The following is a 20,913-nucleotide window of genomic DNA, read 5'->3' on the forward strand; positions in this document are numbered from 1 at the left end:
CGGAAATCGCCGGCGAATCAAAGGGAGCCAAGATCCGAGGTTAATTCTCTACGAATTCACGAAGATCTGAGGAAAACTCACAAAGAAATCGGCGGAATTTTGGGAAAAGTTCGAGAATTTTGGAGAATAAAGTTTTGAATATATGATCGTTTGGGTTGGGTATTTATAAGCCTTGGTTCGAGAAACCGCCCAACTCCCACTTCATCCTAAGCCGTTCGATCAACGCCACTCGCACAACATCCATGTGACACCTGCCCCACTGACGCATGGTTCCAACGCCCCTTTTGGAAAAAAAAAGAGGGAAAACTTTCCAACTTCTGACACATCAAAACCCGCCCATTTATTCCTAAATGGACCGGGTCTGGGGGGCATGTTGTTTGGGCTCCCAATTGACCATCAATTGGGCCACTAAGTCCAAAGCCCAAGGGCTCAATATAGCAACATCAAACCCACAAGCACTACAGTCCAAAAGGCTATTCAGCCACCAGTCAAGGCCCAAGGCCCAAGGCCCACTTGCAATAAATGACCTAAGGGCAATCATTGCACGAACACTATAAATAAGCCGTCATGACTCACATACCAAGGTACGTCCATTTCACCCCTTAAGACCACTCTTCTAGAGAACTTCTCTCTCTAGAATCCGAGCATCGTTCTTACTTAGGCATCGGAGGGGCTTTCCTCGGAAACACCCCCGAGGCTAGTAACTTGTTCATTGTGCAGGTTGATTTGGACACAACATATTCGAGCTAGCAAGATCTTCAACACACAGAAAAAGGGCCTTCATTCGAAGCCCATTGTTTCATTCGCTTCAACACCGGAACATATGGTCTTCATTATGTTCATGTTCTATTACAAGAAAATTCCAAGACAGAATCACGATCTATCAAAACATTGCTTTTCATGGAATTTGTAATTGTTTTTCAATTCAGTGTTTTTTTTAGTTGTATTTGCAGAAATACAAATCAGAACAATGATATGATTGGCCTTTTTTTTGGGTGTAAAAGAGGGAAACAAAAGCCCTAGAAAGCAGTAAATTAAACTAAATGAAATAACAAACTAAACGAACAACAAAAGTAAAAACAAAGGCTTAAAAACTTTAAGCTGTCGGAGCAGGTACCCTGCTATCAATCGTCATTCCACCCAAGTCCTCCAAAAAAACGGATCGAAAATCCACTGGGATCGCCTCAAAAATCAAAAGATGTTGCTCCATATTGACTCCATAATTAGCAAGCCAATCTGCAGCACAATTAGCTTCACGGTAACAATGGTGCACTGTCACCTCCCAACCTTGCCTCTCACTCATGCTCTTACATCGTCAAATTATGTGAAATGCAGCTGAATTTGGGATGTTCGTATCCACCAAAAGTTTCACGACCACCTCCGAATCCACTGTGAGTTGGACTTTCGTAAATCCAGCGTTCCAAGCAGCAGTCGTGTAGTATTAACCTCTCATTTAGGATGATATGATTGGCCATGATTGTAGCAAGCACATACAAGAAGCTAGCTTGGTGAAAATTTACACTATAATTCTATCATCATGCTAGAACACAGATTACGGCATTCAAATAAGGACAGTAAGTTGTAATTGCTTCTCAAAGTGTTTTAATTGTAGTTGCAGAACTGCAAGTCAGAACAATGATAAGATTAACCATGATTGTAGCAGACATATACAAGAAGCTTGGTGAAATTTCACACAATGAAGTACCATCATGCAACACTGCAGGCATATAGCTGATTACAATGGTTACAGGCTTATAAAATAACTTTGGTTTCTGGTAAACATCTGAAATACTACACGACTGCTGTTACAACTTACAACACAAACTTTTATAGACTAGAAAATCAGGAGTGTCTGTTTGCTGCAACAAATTATTCACCGCCGCAATATTCATGTACACTTTTACCCAGCCCCTTCCTCCTCCACACAGAGACAGCAAAACTCATTGTATATTTCAGGATCTTGAACTTCATATTTCTTACTCTCGAACAGCTCAACAACGCTTTGGAGAGAAGTTTGGCTCCTTTGCTCAAAAGCTCCTCGACAACTTCAGCAGGAGTAGCAGTTAAACTTCCAAAAGACTCTTGATCTTTACAAATATCTGGATGGTTGTAGAAAATTCGAGATAGTTATACAAGATCTTAGGCCCTGCATTGTGAGGTAGGACATGTTAATATGCATGTCCATACACGACCAAATAGCAGCAAAGCAGGACCAGTTGTTTCTTGTGGTAGGTGGTAAATACGTTAGCCAAGAAAATGAAAGACCAAAGCTTACAAGTAATATCATAAAACATAAAAGTACAATGCTCGTAACTGTATTTGGAATGAAAGTAATTATGCTTACTTCAAACCTGGTTCTTGAAATTCCACCCCCAAATGATCATGAGCATGCATTAAATAAAATCCCTAGGAAAGCTGGGCCTTAATTAAATCAATCTAACAACATTTATCGAAGTTCAAATTACAAACGTACATAAATAATATCGAGTCATTATGTTCCCATCTCAATAATCAGGTAAAACCTCCAGTCTCAAGGTTAATCCCAAAACACCCCTATGCGGCTATATGCCTATCAAAATTTGGGGGGGAATCCCCTGATAAAAAGAATCCCAATTCCAGCCATCTTTTATGCACTAGTATTCCAACAATTAACGTTAGAATTATCAAACTTAAACATGTTTATAACATCTATGATTCATTCCCTTTTATAAATTAGGAGGATTAGCAATGATCCACCAAACCCTACCAATAAGGCAAGAGACTCGGATCAACATTGCCCCGAAGCTTACAACTTAATTATACCTTTCATTACCTTAAACGAAACAAATAATGAATAAATGACTCCATATGGTTCACTTTAGTACACCACCATCTCTAACGAGTAATGACCCTGTTTTCCAAGGGTTATATTATAATGTACATGTACATTACCTTACCCCTAAAACCACTAGGTAGTTGCAAAGACACTTAGACTAAATGAGATCAGAATAAGTTTTAAAATAAGAATCTAAAAGAAAAACCAGTGCAACTTTCATTTTTAATCTTTACCATAAACTAGATAAGTGCTGCCTAATTTGCAAAACCACTCATAAACTGAATCGAAACATATCAATGGGTTGATAAATTAGAGAAGCCTCCAAGATGTGGTTGGTATAAAATTCACAATTCCCTCTTAATGGTGAACAACTGTTTGAAGAAGGCACAAATATGTGCTTGGACAACTGGTGGGAAATGTTGGTATAAACTAGAAAACTCGTCAAAGGCTAGTGAAGGTTGCACCAAAGAGCATCAGCTGAAAAATGATCCCCCACTTTGCAATGTCATTCTTCTTCTCCCTCCTACAAACTCCATAACTTGCGCAGCATAACAAATTCTGGTTTAAAATGTTTGCAAATAAGAACAGGAAATAAAAGAAATGGTAATTTTTCTTTTGTTGAGAAAAATAGGACACATACATGAAAAAGGTTGGAACCAATTTTGCAAAAAAATAAAACAAAGGTAGAACACTGAATGATGCAACATTAATGTTGGAGTATATGCAGCAGCTCAGCATGCCACATAAGCCCACAAGCCTGCAATTCCTACTCAAGCTAAGCAATCAGAGCAGAGCATGCACAGCAGTTATGCAACAACTTCAATCAGGACCAGAAGCTTCCAGATTGATCCGCTAAGTCAAAGACAGTTAGGGAGCTTGTCTATCAAAGTCCTAGAATTTTGGATTCCTTCATAAGGTTTTTAGAAAAGCTGCCAGCTCACAAGCTCTCTTCCACCAAACTGCATAAGCAATGCTGTGATCCTATTGGCTCAGAAATGTAATGTTGCGTTTCTATCATTTTTTTACATTAACTCATTACAATCATTGTTGGTATTCTCTTTCTAGAAACACCACAATAAAATTATTTCTAGTTTTCTACAAGCTGGCCATCTGCAGCTATGGAAGATTAGACAGAAACCTCTGCTTACATTTTGTTTGTTCATAATTTTGTTAGTTTTACAATTAGTTTAACTGTGGCTCGATTAGTGTCATATTTGGGTCTGTTGCCAATTACTCCCTCTGTATTTATTTAAGGGATACACTTGCCTTTTCCGGCCGTATTTATTTAAGAGATACACTTGCCATTTTAGTAACTTATCAACCCCACCATCTAATTAAATAATTTATCTACACCCCATCCCCACCCCATCCCCTAAAATGACATGGTCCCCACTTGTTTTATTACTTTATTTCATTCAATTCTTTTTCTTAATACCCATGCCCGACCAAGTGTATCTCTTAAATAAATACGGAGGGAGTACTACAGAGTACAGTTTGATTTGAAACCAATGGACACTGGTAATATCAACTTTTGATAAACGTAATTTAGATTGTAATGAACTAGCCTGATAGGGAGGGTAGTTTAGTTATTGCACAATTGGTTGGTTAAGGGTAGCTTGAGGAATAAGATAGTCCACTGTAAATAAGGCAAAAGGAAGGCATCCAGAATAATTGAGTTGTTATCTTAGTTTTGTTTAGCATTTTGGGAGTGAAACAAGCCACTCAAAAGCTTGCATCTATCAATTGATTGTTCCATTATTTTTATTCATCAATCAAATCTCTTTGATCTTCCATTAATTTCTGTCCAGTTACGTTGACTCATAACATGATCCAATTAAATAATTAATACTGTTTAGGGCACAATTTGACTCTAGTAGAGAATGTTTTAGCTCTAGGTAATGACACTTTTAATTAAGGGTTCCAAAGCCAAAAAGTTTAGTTCTAGGTATCTTAAGCCAGCAGGCGCTGCAGCTACTTTATTGTTTAGAAGTCCCACAGCAGGCATATTTGATTATTTGATCAAGAAGTGGAAATTGTTTCCACGAAAATGGTACAAGTTACAATAGTTATAGACTTGATGATATTGCTATATGCCTATAAGTCTATAACTGCTGTATAAATTTTAAGGGTTATTTTCTTCATACAATGTTCTTTTACTTCTTTATAATACTATTCCATCTGTATGTGACTATGTGAGAGCTTTTAACTTTTACCCATCTTTATGGGTTTCTTCTCGTCTGTGGTACATACTTCTTATTATCTTACATAAATACATAATAAGGTTCATAATAATTGGGAAACTGATCTGAGTTTTAAAAGGTTTGATTTATTTCATTAACTTTTTAATCTGAACAATTACGACACCGATGGTGAAAGCATCAAATTTGAAGAAAGATTAATATTCATCGAACAGTAGTCACGCTAAGATTGGAGATTTGCCGTGACTATAACCTTAATTAGTTGTTTTGATTGCAAAAATTGTATTAGTAGTTTCCGTCTATATTTTGCAGATTTAATTCATTTTTGTAATTGTCATATACGTTATTATTAATGATATTGTTCTCTCCCATAAAAAATAAAAAATAAAATACAACTCTACGTTTGGACTCAAAAATTCATATCCATGATGCATGTCCAGACAATTTTAAGAAAAAAAAATTAATGCTTTTGGTTAAAGAAATGAAGTTACCATACCCATGTCAAAGTGTAGAGGATCCGACATGGTACTTGAAGAAGGTAAATATATTTTATCGTTGAATTATATGTTGTTCTCTTAGCATAGAAAGAAACATAAGAACTTAGCTTCGATCTAGGTATTTTTTGGGGGAGAATTTTTATGAGGTGTATGATACCTAGGCATACTCTTGTGTTGTACTCATGGTTATTTCTATCGGGCATTTCATGAAATACCCCCAGTTTTTAACTTATTCATGAAATACCCCCACGTTTTTCACAAATGCATCACCGTGACCTTAATGACACTTTTCCATGAACATTGTCAACGTTAACCCCTGATTACTTATAATTTCAAATTAATCATCAATCCACTTTTACACGAAAGTTCTGCAAATATTATCACCCATCTAGGGTACTCTCCCCCCAACCCCCCTTTTATGTACCCACTTTCCATTTGAGGTTTTTACTGTATATATCCACTTCTACTTTATTCTATTTTTGACAAACACAATTTATCATCTTACCCCACAATACCCTTTTCACTCTCTCTCTCCCTCTCACTTTATCCAACCTTTTCTTACGCACCCAATTTTTTCTTACACTCACACAACTTTTTACTAAATACCACTTACTTTATCCACATTTTTCTTACATCCACTCACCTCTCCGAGAACGAGAGTCTATAGTAAATGAGTACATAAAAGAAATAGAAGGGTCGATTTGTGACCTATTACACACTCTTTCCTACCCCTTTTGTCACCAAACATTCAGGCGCCATACACAAACACTTAATATCATGATGACTTGAAAAGCATCCAAAAATACAAGAAGTCGAGCAAAAGATATTTACACGGTAGTACCTGCTTGACAATATCGACCAGCACATGTTCCACAAATTTTGAAGCTGAGACCAGATGCCAACAAAGCCAAAGTTTCAAAGTCCAGCACTCCAGCTACCCATGACATTCTACAAACATTTAATACAAACTTAGTAGGTTAAAAGAAGATAAAATTTAAAAGTATCATTCCTCTTATAGAGAGATAAATCCCATAATGAGATTTGGGGGATGTAAGCAATTTGTCAGGAAGAAATCCCTCATTTTTAAGAATTTAATTATATTACAGACAAGACATGATACCTACTGAAACTGTAAAGTGTAAACATAAAAGTCCCTGTAGGAAAATCTCATCCAGCATTTCTATATGAAAAGATAACCACACTATAGATAATGAAAGAGCACATTTCACTAAACATGGTTAACCCTTAACTCCCCGCCCACCGCGGCTCTCCCCAACAGCACAGTGGAACATATTTATACATAGACAAGAAGTGCTAAAGCATAGTGAAGCAATACCAAGAAAATCTTGGCCTAGCGGAAAGGATTTCACCTTTCAACCTAAAGGTTGGGGGTTAATATCCACTAGGGGACTTTGGGTGAGGGTTTCCTTTATCCTTCTCCCCTCCTCCCAAAGTGTTTGGCCCTGCTAACCCGGGCCGGGTTGACCCGAGAGGGCTTCCGTCCCAATAGGGCCCTTCATCTTACCTTAAATTCTTAAAATAAATAAAAATACAGTGATGCCATGATACACTATATTTTATGTGACCAATGGTTCTAGCATTTAGATATTGACAAATTTAAGTTTCACTTGGAGAAAAAAAAAAGCTAATTTTGCATTGACCTTGCCTCTTGAAAATCTCTACTATGTAAAGAAACGCCTGAGGCGGTTTCAAAAAAGTGATTGTCTATTTTACTAAAATCAGAAAATAAAAACAAATTAAACACAAAAATATTTATATTACAACATACAAATTAAGCAACTTAAAAGATATTTACTAAACTCACCAAACGTTAAAACTCATGGCAAGAAATAATTAATCAAATAAGTATTATTGTGTGTGTGCGTTTTTAAATTACAAGCACGTATCTCGTGCATAGATAGCTAGTATATAATAGCATAATGAAGTAAATAAACTTATTTAATCTCAGAATTTTCCACATAATTTCCATTTTATAGTTTTTTACTGCACATGTTTAGCATTTAAAGGTCTCTCCTTCCCCAACTCCACCTTAAGTCTTGCAGGTTCCCTACCCTAGACTCATATGCCTATTTTAGCATTTACTAATAAGGGTTCTGAGCAATAGAGGACAGCTTGTTGAGGTTTCCTAACCAATAAGATGATCTATATTATATAAGTCAACTCTTAGCAATAGAATATCGATAACACCCCTTGGGTTTAAATTGTTAGAAAACATTTATAAAACATTAAGGAATTGCTTGAATATAAAATAGATCTTAAAAAATAATTGCGTGCATCAAGTTCTAGTAATAAACAGAGAGGAAAGGAGTCCGCACAGCCTCCACAACTTTGCAACTCTGGATTCACTTTCTACCTCTTCAAAGAGAACCAAACATTCGGAAAACTCATTAAAAACAGAACCTATAATAATTTATCTACGCCAAACGAGAATCACTAGATCAAGGGTGTCACTTTAGAATCAAACAAATCTAAGTTAACTTATTTGAACAAACGGCTCAAACAAAAACCAATCCAAACGCTAGAACGGGAAAACATGCATCTCCAAAGTTCTTACATGTTTCTAAGCAAACTCGGAAATTAATTATAAACTCACTCATAGTCAAAATACAATACAAACTAAAGGCTTAGATAACCAAATAGCCGTCATCACCTTAACTGAAATGACTAGATTCCTAGTAACTACCAATCACTATTAACAATTAAATTCATGAAGCAACAATACTCTTAACAGCGCCAAGTATTCTGCAAGAAGAGAATTTCTTAAGCCTTGATGCAATCAATGCGCTGCTCAGAAACGCATCAGACTTTTCCTCAAAATTAGTTCTTTAACTAAAGAGAACAATAAAATGGGACAAACCAAATAAGAAAGGTGGATGACATCTAAATATCTATCGGATGGAGTGAATGGTAACTGGAAAGCATATCATGTTTGTCCACCAGTATAGAAGAACAAGGAGAAAGCATGTGCTCAAAGTATTTTTAAAGAGAAGAATGATAACCCGAACCCTACACAAAATAAGACCAGCTAATTATTCACCAAAAACAACCCTAAGAATAAGTCATCATAATTCAATTACAAGACTTTATGTATATATGTTGCCAAAACAAATGCATATGGTGTAAACTACACGTCAAAGAACAACCATTTCTATTTACAGCTCAATCAGCTCCTTTAAATTCATACTAAAGTGCTTCATGTATAGCATCAAGTCATCAACTAAAAATTAAAAGGCCCAGGTACAGCACACGATGGAGGTCGGGCCTCGAAAATATTTTAAGTGACATCAAGGAAGTGGTTACCTTGTTAAATTTGTTTCCAGCTGCGAAGCCATGCCTTGCTGCTCCCGAAAAAGACCAATCTTTCACATATGATTGTGTTTTTAACACCAAACATATCTTGAACTACCATTCTTTCTGTCTTCGCAATTACTCGATTTGAACATAATCTGTAGGCACTGCAAACAGCATTATGATATAAGGATTCCAAAACTTTGGCCCCTGAGACCCCATCAATGGTAGGATCTCACTAGCTGTTGTTGGAGGAATTCAAGTTGAGCAATATCCATTGAACCTCAAACATGAAAAGACTGCAGCCTAACCAGCACTGGAAGACACTCGAAATTCATCACCAAGCAGACTTATAGGATGCTGAAGCTGTTTAAAGGAACTTATACTTCTACGCAGGTAGTCATAGTTGATATACATTAGAAAGTCAAGAAACAGACTCTTCTCTGGTGTACCTGCTGAAGCTTCCATGCCTTTGTGCAAATCACTGTAAGCCTTATCAATTATAATATATGTAACATCATTAAAGTCCAAACCAATCTCATGGAGCATTTGAGCCCACGTCAAGGTCTTTTTAGGCATCCCTTGCTTGTGAATATGAGAAAGCAACAAATTAGTGGTAACAATATTTGGAATAAAAGCCACTTTGAGCAACTTTGCAGCCAACATCATAGCACGATCTAACATGTCACCACAAACTCCATTCATCACAATATTGTATGTGACAGTATTTGGAATAATTCCAGCTGATACTAGCTCATCCAACATTCTCATAGCTTGATTTACCCTCCGACTAGAACAAAGCCCGTGCATATGGATGTTATAAGTGGTGATGTCAGGGCTCCAACCACTGGACTGCATTTTGTTTAAAATGTCATTGGCACTAACCAAGTCAAATGCTTTACAATATCCATTAATGAGAGTGTTGTAAGTCACTATATCTGGAGACAAACCAGTCCGATGCATCTCCACAAAAGCATCAATAGCTGACTTCATTCTCCCTTGCTTACAGAACCCATCTATAATAATATTATAAGTACATTTGTCTGGAATCAGACCCATTTGCCTCATGTCTCTCTCCAATTTCAGTGCGTCATTCATCATGCCACTGCTACATAGGCCAAAAATTAAAGAGTTGTATGCAAAGTTGTTTGGTGTATATCCTCTCATCTTCATATCTTTAAAAATGGCGAAGGCCTCCTCCATTAGGCCAGCTTTAGAAAGCCCGTCAATGTAAGCAGAGAAGGCAATAGCATCAGGTGAAAATCCCCTCTGATTCATTTCTTTCCACAAGGTCTGTGCCCCTCGCATATTCCCATTCTGGCAATAGCCATCTAGAAGCACGGTAAAAGACACTTTATTTACAGGAAAACCTATTGCTATCATATGATTCATAAGCTCCTTAGCTTCTTGCAGCCTACCCTTGTTGGACAAACCCATGAGCAAAGAGCTGCATGTGGATGCAGTTGGAGAAAGACCAAATTTGACCATTATTTTATAGACTCTAAAGGCTTCTTCTTCTAACCCTACTTTAGCATAAGCCGCAATTATGGAGTTAAAAGCAATAACACTGATAGGAAGCCCCCTCTCAAGAAACTCCTCTAACAATTTCATGGCCTCGTCTAACCGATTAGCCCAGCACAATCCAGCGACTGAAAGATCGGGCACCGAAACATCTGGTATCAGTTGCGATGCTAAAAATTCATGTAGGACACGTTCTGCATCCACTACCCTCCCATACTTATAGTGCCCAGCAACTAATATGTTAAAAGTTACAACATCAGGAGTTATGTCTTTCCTCCTCATTTCATCAAAAACACAATTTGCTTGAACTATCTCCCTGGATTTCACATATCCATCAATAAGGGTATTATACATGACAACATTTGGACTGAGGCCCAATTCAATCATTCCATCAAATAACTTTCTTGCCGTAGCTACATTACCCTCTTTGCACAACGAATCGATGATAGTATTTATAGTAACACAACTTGGAGTATAGCCACTTTCAATCATCAAATGCATCCAAGTCAATCCGTCAAAGGTTCTCCCTCTTCCACAACATGCACTGATCAAAATATTATATGTATATACATCCGGTTGAAGCCGAAACTTCTGCATTACATGTAACAAACTCTCTCCAGTTACAACAGAACCGTTTCTACAAAACCCTAAAACCATAATATTAAAAGTAAAATTAGACGGGCAAGGCCCTCTACGAACCATGTCTCTGAACAATTTCCAAACACTACCATAATCACCAACCCTAAACAACAATTTTAACAAAATACTAATAGCCGACAAACTCGGTACTACACCACCATCCCTCATTCGCCTCACCACATCCAACGCCATATTAACGAAACCCGCATTCACAAAACCCCTCATAAGCGAATCAAGCACCGAAAAATCTGACTCATAACCAAAATGATGACCCCACATGAGCTCTAAAAATTCCATACTTCTACAAGACCCAATTCTCAAAATGATCCAGGATATCACATCCTGAGCAAGAAACCTAAGATTCTCGGCCGCGAGCAGATGTGCAACAACACAAAAATGCTGAATATTACCCTCAGAATAGTCCTGAAACGCCAGCCTAAAAAATGCAAAGGCAGTCTCCCTACTGTCAAACAATGTCATGACCTCAAAAAGATTAAAGGGGCAAAATTTTTGTGAAAAACCCATCAAAATCTCACACTCTTGTTGCTTAATCATTCTTGATAATTCAACGACAATTTTACGCCGTTCATTCGAATTAATAACATCAAAATGAACCGAATTAGAGCAAGGGAAAGGCAGAAATTGACAAATAAAATGGTGGGCACAAGTAATTGAAGAAGAAAATGATGAAAATGTATGATTAAAGGGTGCAAAATGAGTAAAAGGGATCTGGGTGAATGAGCAAATCAGGGATTTAGGAGGAAGATGGCAAGTAAGAGAGATGAAATGGGGAAGGAGGCGACTTACCTTGAGAAAGTTGCAATGTCGGCTGCTCAAAACAACAGACATTCGTGACGCCGGAAAAGCTGTTTTCCCGGCGAACGGCGGAGGCGGGGAGAGGTTTATCTGAGATTTTTGTTCCTAGTGATAGCCTCAAGGATTTGGTACAACACTATGGTGAACTCAAGTTTTGGGGTGATGACACCAGACAAGCAACTCAAAGTGATTTTTTATTTTATTTGTTGATAACAAAACCTCAAAGTGACCGATTTGTTATGAAATATAATATGAATGTCCATTATATCCAGTCAATATTTCCATAATATTTTAGGGTTCAGTAAAATCCTAATTGTTGTATCCTATATATGTCCGGTATTATATGGAATAAGACACAATATTATTCTCTCTTATCTCTCTTGTTTATTCACAACACGTTATCAGCACCAAACCCTAGCTGAGTGAGCAGAAAGAAAATCCAAGAAAACCACCGCCTAGCTGCGTTTGAGAGGTTTCGAAGAGGCGATCACCTTCTTCGTCACCATGGGAAGACCTCGGAAAACTCAGCCCAAATCTTCTGGAAAGAAGTCGAAGAAACAGGATGAAGCTGTAATTCCTAAACCACACACTCGAGCAACTGTTAAGAACCACCAAGCTCCATCAATGGTGGAGGATGATGAAAATTCTGGAAAATCAATTGTAGACCCAGATGATTTGATTTTCGAGGAACACGAAATTCTTACTCCAAAATCATCATTGGTTGCTCTACAACAACGTTCACAGGTCCGAAATGATTTCAATGAATGGATTAATGGCCTTCAATCGGGTAATGATGCTCGTACCCTTTTTCATTCAAATGTAAGAATTGGCGCGAACACCCATATTTTGCCTGCGAAATCAATTGATCATAATACTTCAACTAATGTGCTGCCTGATGTTGAGATTACAACTGATAATGAAAATCTAATAACCCCTGCAATTATTGAACTAGATGATATTGAGGATGAAATTACTTTCTGGAAATCAGCCATTGTTTGTTATGTGTTGGGAGCTAACCCTCCCCAACATGTCATGGAGGGGTATGTGCATCGAATTTGGGGGAAACTAGGAGTAGACAAAGTAGCAATGGTGGGGAAGGGATTGTTCCTCATTAGATTTACCACTATGGAGAATTGCCAGAAGGTGATCAATGGAGGTACTCAGTTCTTTGATTCCAAACCAGTGATCATCAAGCCATGGTCTGAAGAGATTAACTATGCTAAAGACCCAATCAAACAGGTTCCTGTGTGGATTAAGCTGCCTGGACTTGAGGTGAAATATTGGGGAGAGAAGAGCTTGTTTAAGATTGCAGGACAAGTTGGACAAGCCATTAGAGTTGATCAAGCAACTAAGAATAGGGATAAGCTCATGTTTGCAAAGATTCTAGTTGAGTTCACAATTGGTCAACACTACCCTAAATACATTCAGTTTGTGAATGAGAAAGGGGCACTAATGGAGCAAAGTGTGGAATATGACTGGCTCCCCATTGAGTGCACCCATTGCAGGGGGATTGGGCATGCTAGCCATGCTTGTTCCAAGAACAACCCAAAGCAGAACAAGGTTACCAAGGTGGTGAGCAAGCCTGTTAAAAAAGTGTGGCAACCCAAAGCTGTTCAAAGAACACAGGTGATAGAAGAGCAAGTCAATGAACAAGTTGTCACTACTCTTGATGCTGAAGGGTTCATGCAGGAAACTTCTTTCAGCAGGCAACAATGTCAGCAACTGAAACCAGTGAACACAAGGAATAGATTTCAGACACTGGGGTTCCCTGATGATAATGATGGTGAACATGACTCTGATACTGAGGTGTTTGGGGATGGTCTGTTAGATCAGGGGTTGACTGCCCCTGGGTCTAATGGATAATATCCTTTGCTGGAATGTGAGGGGACTGAATAGAAGAGCCAAACAATCTGAAGTGGGGAGGTTTATCCATTCTCACAAAGCTAAACTTTTTAGTCTCCTTGAAACAAAGGTTAAGGCACCAAAAATGGGTGACTTGTACCTCAATATCTGTCCAGGGTGGAATTTCACTACCAACCTTAGCTGTTCCTCTGTAGGAAGAATAATTCTGGCATGGGATTCTTCTACTTTTGATGTGGATATAGTGTCCATGAGTAGCCAGCACATTCATAGTGTTATCAAACCAAAAAGCACTGGTGTCAGTTTTCAGTGCACATTCATATATGGGATGAATTTGAAAAATGAGAGATTGCCCCTTTGGAACTCTCTCTCTCACATTGCTGATAACTGTAAGCAACCATGGGTCATTATGGGTGACTTTAATGCACTAATGGAGATTGAGGATAGAATTGGTGGGCTTGTTAGGCTTGGTGATATTCAGGCTATGAGGAACTGTATGTTCCATTGCAATCTCTCCACCATTAAGACTGTGGGTAGACAATATACTTGGAACAATAAGCAAGAAGGGGAGGCAAGAGTTTTTTCAAGAATTGATAGAGTTTTGGCCAATGCTAGCTGGTTGGATCTATTCCCTACTGCAGAAGCAAACTACCTCCCTAAAGGTGAGTTTGACCATAGCCCTTTGTTGCTTTGCTTTCACAAAAATGATAACTTAAAAAGGCCTTTCATATTCTTTAATATGTGGGCTAATGTTGAGAACTTTATTGATGTTGTTCAAACAAACTGGGAGAAACCTGTGTTTGGTTGTACCATGTACAGAATCCTACAGAGACTCAAGTGGTTAAAGGTGGACCTGAAGCAAATGAACAAGGAGGGTTTTAGTAATGTTGAAGCTGAAAACACCAAACTCTACTCTAATTTACTACAAATCCAAGCTAGATTACATGCCACCCCAAATGATGGAAGCTTGGCTGATGCTGAAAAGCTAGCTGCAGCTGATTATAAACAGGCTCACAATGCTTATATGTCTTATCTCCATCAGACAACCAAGATTAATTGGCTAGCTCAGGGGGATGAGAACACTAGAGTTTTCCACCAGAGTATCAAGCAGAGAAGAAGACACAATACAATTCACTCAATTCAGAACATGCAAGGTGACAGAGTCACAACAATTGAAGGGGTGAAAGATGCCTTCACTTAGTTCTACTCTGATTTGTTCTGTACTCAAATGGAACACAGAACTCATGTCAATCCTGTGATTATTAGAAGAGGGCCAACACTTAATGAGTCTCAGAAATCTTTGCTGGATTGTGATTTCTCAATGGATGATGTGAAGAAGGCTTTATTTTCAATTCCTAACCACAAGGCTCCTGGAATGGATGGCTACAATAGCTATTTCTTTAAAAATGCTTGGCATGTTGTCAAACATGATCTCTATAAGGCAATCACTGACTTCTTTACCACAGGGAAAATCCTCAAAGAAGTTAATGTAACATCAATTACTCTAGTTCCTAAAATCCCAGTTCCAGCTGCTGTGGGTGATTTCAGGCCAATAGCTTGTTGTTCTGTCATCTACAAATGCATTTCCAAACTCATCTGCAGTAAGCTCAGTTTGGTGCTTCCTGAGCTAATCTCTCCCAATCAGGGAGCTTTTGTTTCTGGTAGATCAATCCTGCATAATGTTCTGATATGTCAAGATATAGTTAAGATGTATAACCAATCTCACACCCCCCCCTCTTGCTGTTTGATGAAAGTTGATATTAGGAAAGCCTATGACACAGTAGAGTGGGAATTCATTGAGGAAATGTTGACTGAGCTTGGGTTTCCTATTTTCTTCACCAAACTAATCATGACTTGTCTTTCAACAACAAGTTACTCTCTTCTCATTAATGGTAGCCCTTCTGATCTTATCCAGCCTAAAAGAGGACTCAGACAAGGGGATCCCCTCTCCCCCCCTCCTCTTTACCCTTTGCATGGAGTATTTCTCCAGAGCCATGTCTACAGTTGGTGAACACCCTCAATTTCATTTCCATACCAGGTGTAGAACTATTCAGCTGAATCATTTGTGTTTTGCTGATGATCTCTTGATGTTTTGTAAAGGGGACATTACTTCAGTTAGTTTGCTCTTGGAAAGTTTTAACATATTTTCAAACACTACTGGCTTGCAAGCAAATCCCTGCAAATCCTCAGTATACTGTTGTGGTATTTCTAATGCTGACAAAGAAGGAATCAGTGTTGTTTCTGGCTTCAGCTTTGGAGAGCTACCTTTTAGGTACTTGGGTGTTCCAATCAGTACCAGAAAACTTCAGGCTGGTGAGTGTGATCAACTAGTGAACAAAATGGTTGCTAGAATTAAAATTTGGAGCTCAAGACATCTCTCTTTTGCTGGAAGAATGCAGCTTGTTAACTCAGTTCTAATGAGTGTCAGTGTGTATTGGTGCCAGATTTTCATCCTTCCTAAGAGTGTTATTAGGAAAATTAACTCTGTATGCAGAGCTTATCTTTGGCATGGTACATATGATGATAGCAGGCCTGGTCCAGTTGCATGGATTAACCTGTGTGTTTCAAAAACACAGGGTGGGCTTGGGGTTCAGAAACCTTGCTATTTGGAACCAAGCAGCTGTTGGGAAACTGGCATGGTCCATTGCTCAGAAAGAAGATAATTTATGGGTAAAATGGGTGCATACAGTCTATGTTAAACAGAAGAATTGGTTGGTGTACATGCCCTCTATTGCTGCTAGTGGGGCAGTAAAGTATATCTGCAAAGTCAAACTTGATTGTACCAATAGGCTGCATTCTGACTCTTGGCTGACAACCACAAAATATTCTATTGGAGACATGTATAAGCAATTGAGTGAGCAACAAGCTAAGACCAATTGCATTTTGTATGGAATAGATTCACCATTCCAAAACATAGGGTCATTCTTTGGCTGGCTCTGCAGGACAGGTTAAAAACTAAGGCCAGGTTGTTCCCTTATGGGGTTACTGATGATGATCTGTGTGCTCTCTGTGGCTTACATACAGAGAATGGCTCTCATCTGTTTTTCTCCTGTCACTACAGCACTGAATGTTGTAGGAAAGTTCTTCACTGGTTGGGGTTCAACACTCACAGAACAAGCTTGTTCATGATCCTCAAATGGGCTCATAGGCATTGTGTGGGTGGTTTTAGAAGGAGAGTTTGTTATGCTGCTGTTGCAGGGGTGGTTTATCAGATTTGGAAGGCAAGAAATTCAGCAATTTGGGATGCTAAGGTTCCATCTTTGGATAGCAGTGTTAACTGTATTCAGTCAGATGTTAGACACAGAATTAAGAGTATCCTAGGTAGGAAAGTGAGTACTAGAGATAAGGATTGGTTATATTCCTTGTAATGTTTCTGGTTTTCTGCTCTTTTGAGCTTTGGTTTGTCTGCTAAAGTGGAGGGAGTCCTTCCTAGAAGGTTTGTCTCCCTTTAGTTGGGCTTAGTTTGTAATAGTTGGTTGATTAATATATAAAATCCTCTCTTACTTGTCAAAAAAAAAAAAAAAAAAAAACCACCGCCGTTAGATTCAAGGTAAGTACGCATTCCGTATTACACTTGAGATTTATGTTTGATATTTGCCAAGTATTTTAATTTTTAATCATGAGTTATTACTATACTACTCGTTATTCTATTTGTCATTGCAATCGGTTGTTTTTCGTTTTGCATCAAATTAATTGCGGATATTAGTTGGCTTCACACATTGATTCCACAAACCAGTTGTATTGCATATTTGCATTATGTTTTGTTTTGTATGATACCCGTATCACCGTATGTTAGTTCTTTGTATTGCCGCAAATTGCTTGTTTAGTGGATTTTTTTTAATAAATTTGTTGGGATTTTTATTTTATTTCACTACTCAAAGGCAGAACTCGAAAACATCACAAATTAAGCAGGCCTGCCAAAACATTGTGGCTTTGAAACAAAAGCCGAATAGGCATGAACGCATGAGAGCTGTAATCATGCTTGTTTAGTGGATTAGTATTGTTTGTTTAGTTGATGAGTTATTATTGGTTGGTTGGTTGGTTCTGCACCTTACAAATATTATTGCTTTAGATTATAACTTGTTTTCATACGTTTACATATGTGAATTATTTCGTTTGCGTCAATTCATGAACAGGTATATTTTTCTCTATTAGATCGCTTGTAATATGGATACATTATTTGAACTACGATATTGAATTCCAATTTGTTATGAATGTGTTTATTATCTAAGTCCTAATTTTCAATATTACATTCAATTGTAGTGTGAACTATGTCGAATCTTACAAAACTTGAATTTGCGGCCCTTGATATTGCTGGAAAGAATTATTTGTCTTGGGTATCTATTACTATATACTAAAAGAGACACCAGGAATGACACGTGTCAATTCCCGGTGCGATTTTTTCCCGCCAAAAATCCCTTTCTCAAAAAATTGTATTTGATTGATTTTATATTTATTCTCTACTTTTTTTATAAATTATTTATGTATGAAAACAAAATTTAGTTTATAAATTATGGCAATAATAGATAAGGCGTAACAATAATTATTCTAAATTGGTAATGTTTTAGTCAAATCGCTATTAATAATGGAAAATATATGTTGTTCCTAGGTTTTGGTTGATGACACACGCATTGCAAACTTCCTGATTGTGGTTGCTAATGAATTTAAACAGGTAAGTGCCTGAGTTCCTATTGGGATGGGAACATGGATCAGCTACTGGAGTTCCTGAGTTGGAAGCAGTACAAGCTGAAGTTTCAAAGTCACCAAAGTCAAGAGCAACACCTATTGCAAATCGAGTGTTTTTCACATACACAGGAAAAGCTACAGACACATAGTTCTGAGTTCCTTCGTGAACATACGAGGAACTCATCAATGTTCCTGAGCAGGAACAAGTGAAACATCAGAGTTGAATGTCTCACAAAAGGGAAGACATATATGTCTAGGTAGTCTACTTTACTTAGATTGTAGGTAAAATATTAGTATGCTAGGTGATATATAAGGAACTGGAGAAACTTGGATTACTTGGTTGTTTTTATCTAAATATCTGGCAATACGTTTTAAGGAAAATGTTTTCAATAAAATATCTCTTCGTGTTTAATAAAAATCAGATTTTTATTTTATCTTGTTAATTAAATAAAAACAGTTTTAACCTCCCTAAAACTTCTCCTAAATCTTTTGATAAAATAAATACGTTTTAAAGAAAAAAAAAGTGATTGACTTGGTCTTAACCACGTTCAGCAGTTGAGGAAGTTGAGTGGGAAGTGGTCTTCCCTTGTTCCTCAAGTCTAGGGATGTGACAAACAAAGTGTCAGTTAGTTGGCAGTTGAGTTTTTGAAGGGAACAAACCCTAAGGATAAAACACTATATAAGGCCACAAAGTTTTCTGGAAAAATACACAAACATTCCAAGAGTTTTGCATTCCTAAAACGTTTTAAAGAGTTTTTCTAAAAACAAGTTTGTGTCCTAGTTTAATCCAAGTTCCTAAAGCTCTTTATATGTATACTTAAGCTTATTAATATCTAGTGTTCTCAAAACAAAAATTGTATTTCAGATTAGAAAGGATAGAGTTATCCTGTAAAGACTTAGAGTTTAAGTCTGAGAGAAAGAGAAGAAAAGTGAGTTGTAATCTAAGTAGGTTACTGTGAGGAACTCGAGTTAGAGAGTTATTGTAATCGAGGTATTTCTATAATATAAAGGAATTCTCTTCTTGATTAGTGTCAAGAAGTTTTCTAAATTGTTGCTTTTGCTTTTCTAAGTCTCAGTTCCTTTCTTATTTCTAAGTTCCGCAAGAAACTCTCACAAAGTTCGAATTACAATTCACCCCCCCCTCTTGTGTGTGTTCCTACTGGAATATCAATTGGTATCAGAGCCAGTACTCACTAAAACCACAGGAAACCCTGTTTGAGTCAAGTTCCTAATAGTATGAACTCACAAGAGAAACTGGAAGAAGGCTACTCCACGCAAAGGCCACCAATGTTCAATGGTAAGTTTTACTCATACTGGAAGAACAGGATGGAGATATTCATCAAAGCTCAAAACTACCAAGTGTGGCATGTGATCGAAGTTGGAGATTTTGAGGTAACAAAAACCAATGCAGAAAACGAGGTAGTTCCTAAACCAATGTCTGAATTTGCCAAAGAAGACTTTGAAAAATATGAGATAAATGCTATGGCTGTTAAAATCTTACATTGTGGGCTTGAACCCCATGAACACAATAGGGTCATGGGGTGCAAGAACGCAAAACATATTTGGGAACTACTACAAGTAACCCACGAAGGAACTAATGAAGTTAAGCGTTCCAAAATTGATCTTTTGATGTCTAAATATGAAAGATTTTAAATGCTTCCAAAAGAAACTATTCAAGAGATGTTCACTCGATTTACTAACATAACAAATGAATTAGTTTCTCTTGGTAGAATCATTCCCACTGATGAACATGTAAGGAAGATACTAAGGAGCATGCCACAAGATGATCGTTGGAGAACAAAGGTCACTGCACTGTTTGAGACCAAGGACTTTACAAAGTTCAACATTGAACAACTTGCTGGTTCCTTGATGACACATGAACTGCATCTTGGAGCTGCTGTTCCCGAGAGCTCCAGAAACCGAGGACTTGCTCTGAAAGCTGAGGAACTCGATGAATATGAACCAGATGAAGAAGAGGCTTCCATGCTGGTCAAAAGGATGAGAAAGCTCTATAGGAACTTCAAACCAAGCAACCAGAAAGGAAGGAACTTTGCAAGGAAAACTGCCAGTTCCAAAACTGAGCAAGGTTGCTTCAAATGTGGAGAAACTGATCATCAGATTCGTGAATGCCCTCTGTGGGAAAACGACAAAGCCAAAGGAAAAGGAAAGGAATAGGTCAAGGAGCGCTACAGTAAGTCCACCTTTAACAAGCCAAACTTCAAAAAGGCTATGATAGCTGCATGGGGCGAAGCAACAGACTCAGAAGATGATGAGGAACAACCAAGTGAAGAAACTGCAAATCTTTGCCTCATGGAAAGAACAGATGGAACTGAACAAGTTCCACCAGAAGAAGTAAGTTCCTCCACTCTTCAGTGTCTTTCAAAGTCAAAGCTAATTGAACTGTTGCTAGAAACTCTAGATGATTATAAAAAGCTAAGTATACTAAAAGCTCAAAGTGATAGAGCCCTGGAACTCAGTAAATACCATATGAATTATCTAAACAATGTTAGATCTGATGTTCAAGGTAGGTTCTTTGAATTGCTAGATAGGAATACCTCCATTAATGAATCAT

The 20,913-nt window shown here is 37.7% G+C and overlaps 2 protein-coding genes across 5 annotated transcripts; one reads left to right on the plus strand and one right to left on the minus strand.

Annotated features, from left to right (window-relative positions):
• Positions 1 to 1,579: 1,579 nt before the first annotated feature.
• On the minus strand, positions 1,580 to 12,001 carry LOC110776780 (pentatricopeptide repeat-containing protein At5g39710). Of its 4 annotated transcripts, none has more exons than XM_056831065.1 (4): positions 11,787 to 12,001; positions 8,832 to 10,931; positions 6,352 to 6,458; positions 1,580 to 2,146 (listed from the first exon to the last, which is right to left on the minus strand). In XM_056831065.1, exons 1-2 carry the CDS (start codon positions 11,826 to 11,828, stop codon positions 9,126 to 9,128), a joined length of 1,848 nt encoding a protein of 615 aa, XP_056687043.1. In that variant the 5' UTR covers positions 11,829 to 12,001; the 3' UTR covers positions 1,580 to 2,146; positions 6,352 to 6,458; positions 8,832 to 9,125. The 4 variants fall into 4 exon arrangements, with proteins under 4 accessions (XP_056687043.1, XP_056687042.1, XP_021837038.1 ...); XM_056831064.1 differs by having other exon boundaries at positions 8,832 to 11,415; XM_021981346.2 differs by having other exon boundaries at positions 8,832 to 12,001.
• Positions 12,002 to 13,782: 1,781 nt separating this feature from the next.
• Positions 13,783 to 14,856, plus strand: LOC110776781 (uncharacterized). The gene has a single exon (XM_021981347.1). It carries the CDS (start codon positions 13,783 to 13,785, stop codon positions 14,854 to 14,856), a length of 1,074 nt encoding a protein of 357 aa, XP_021837039.1.
• Positions 14,857 to 20,913: the final 6,057 nt, after the last annotated feature.

This window comes from Spinacia oleracea, chromosome 6 (genome assembly GCF_020520425.1).
Source record: "Spinacia oleracea cultivar Varoflay chromosome 6, BTI_SOV_V1, whole genome shotgun sequence".
Taxonomy (NCBI): Eukaryota; Viridiplantae; Streptophyta; class Magnoliopsida; order Caryophyllales; family Amaranthaceae; genus Spinacia; species Spinacia oleracea.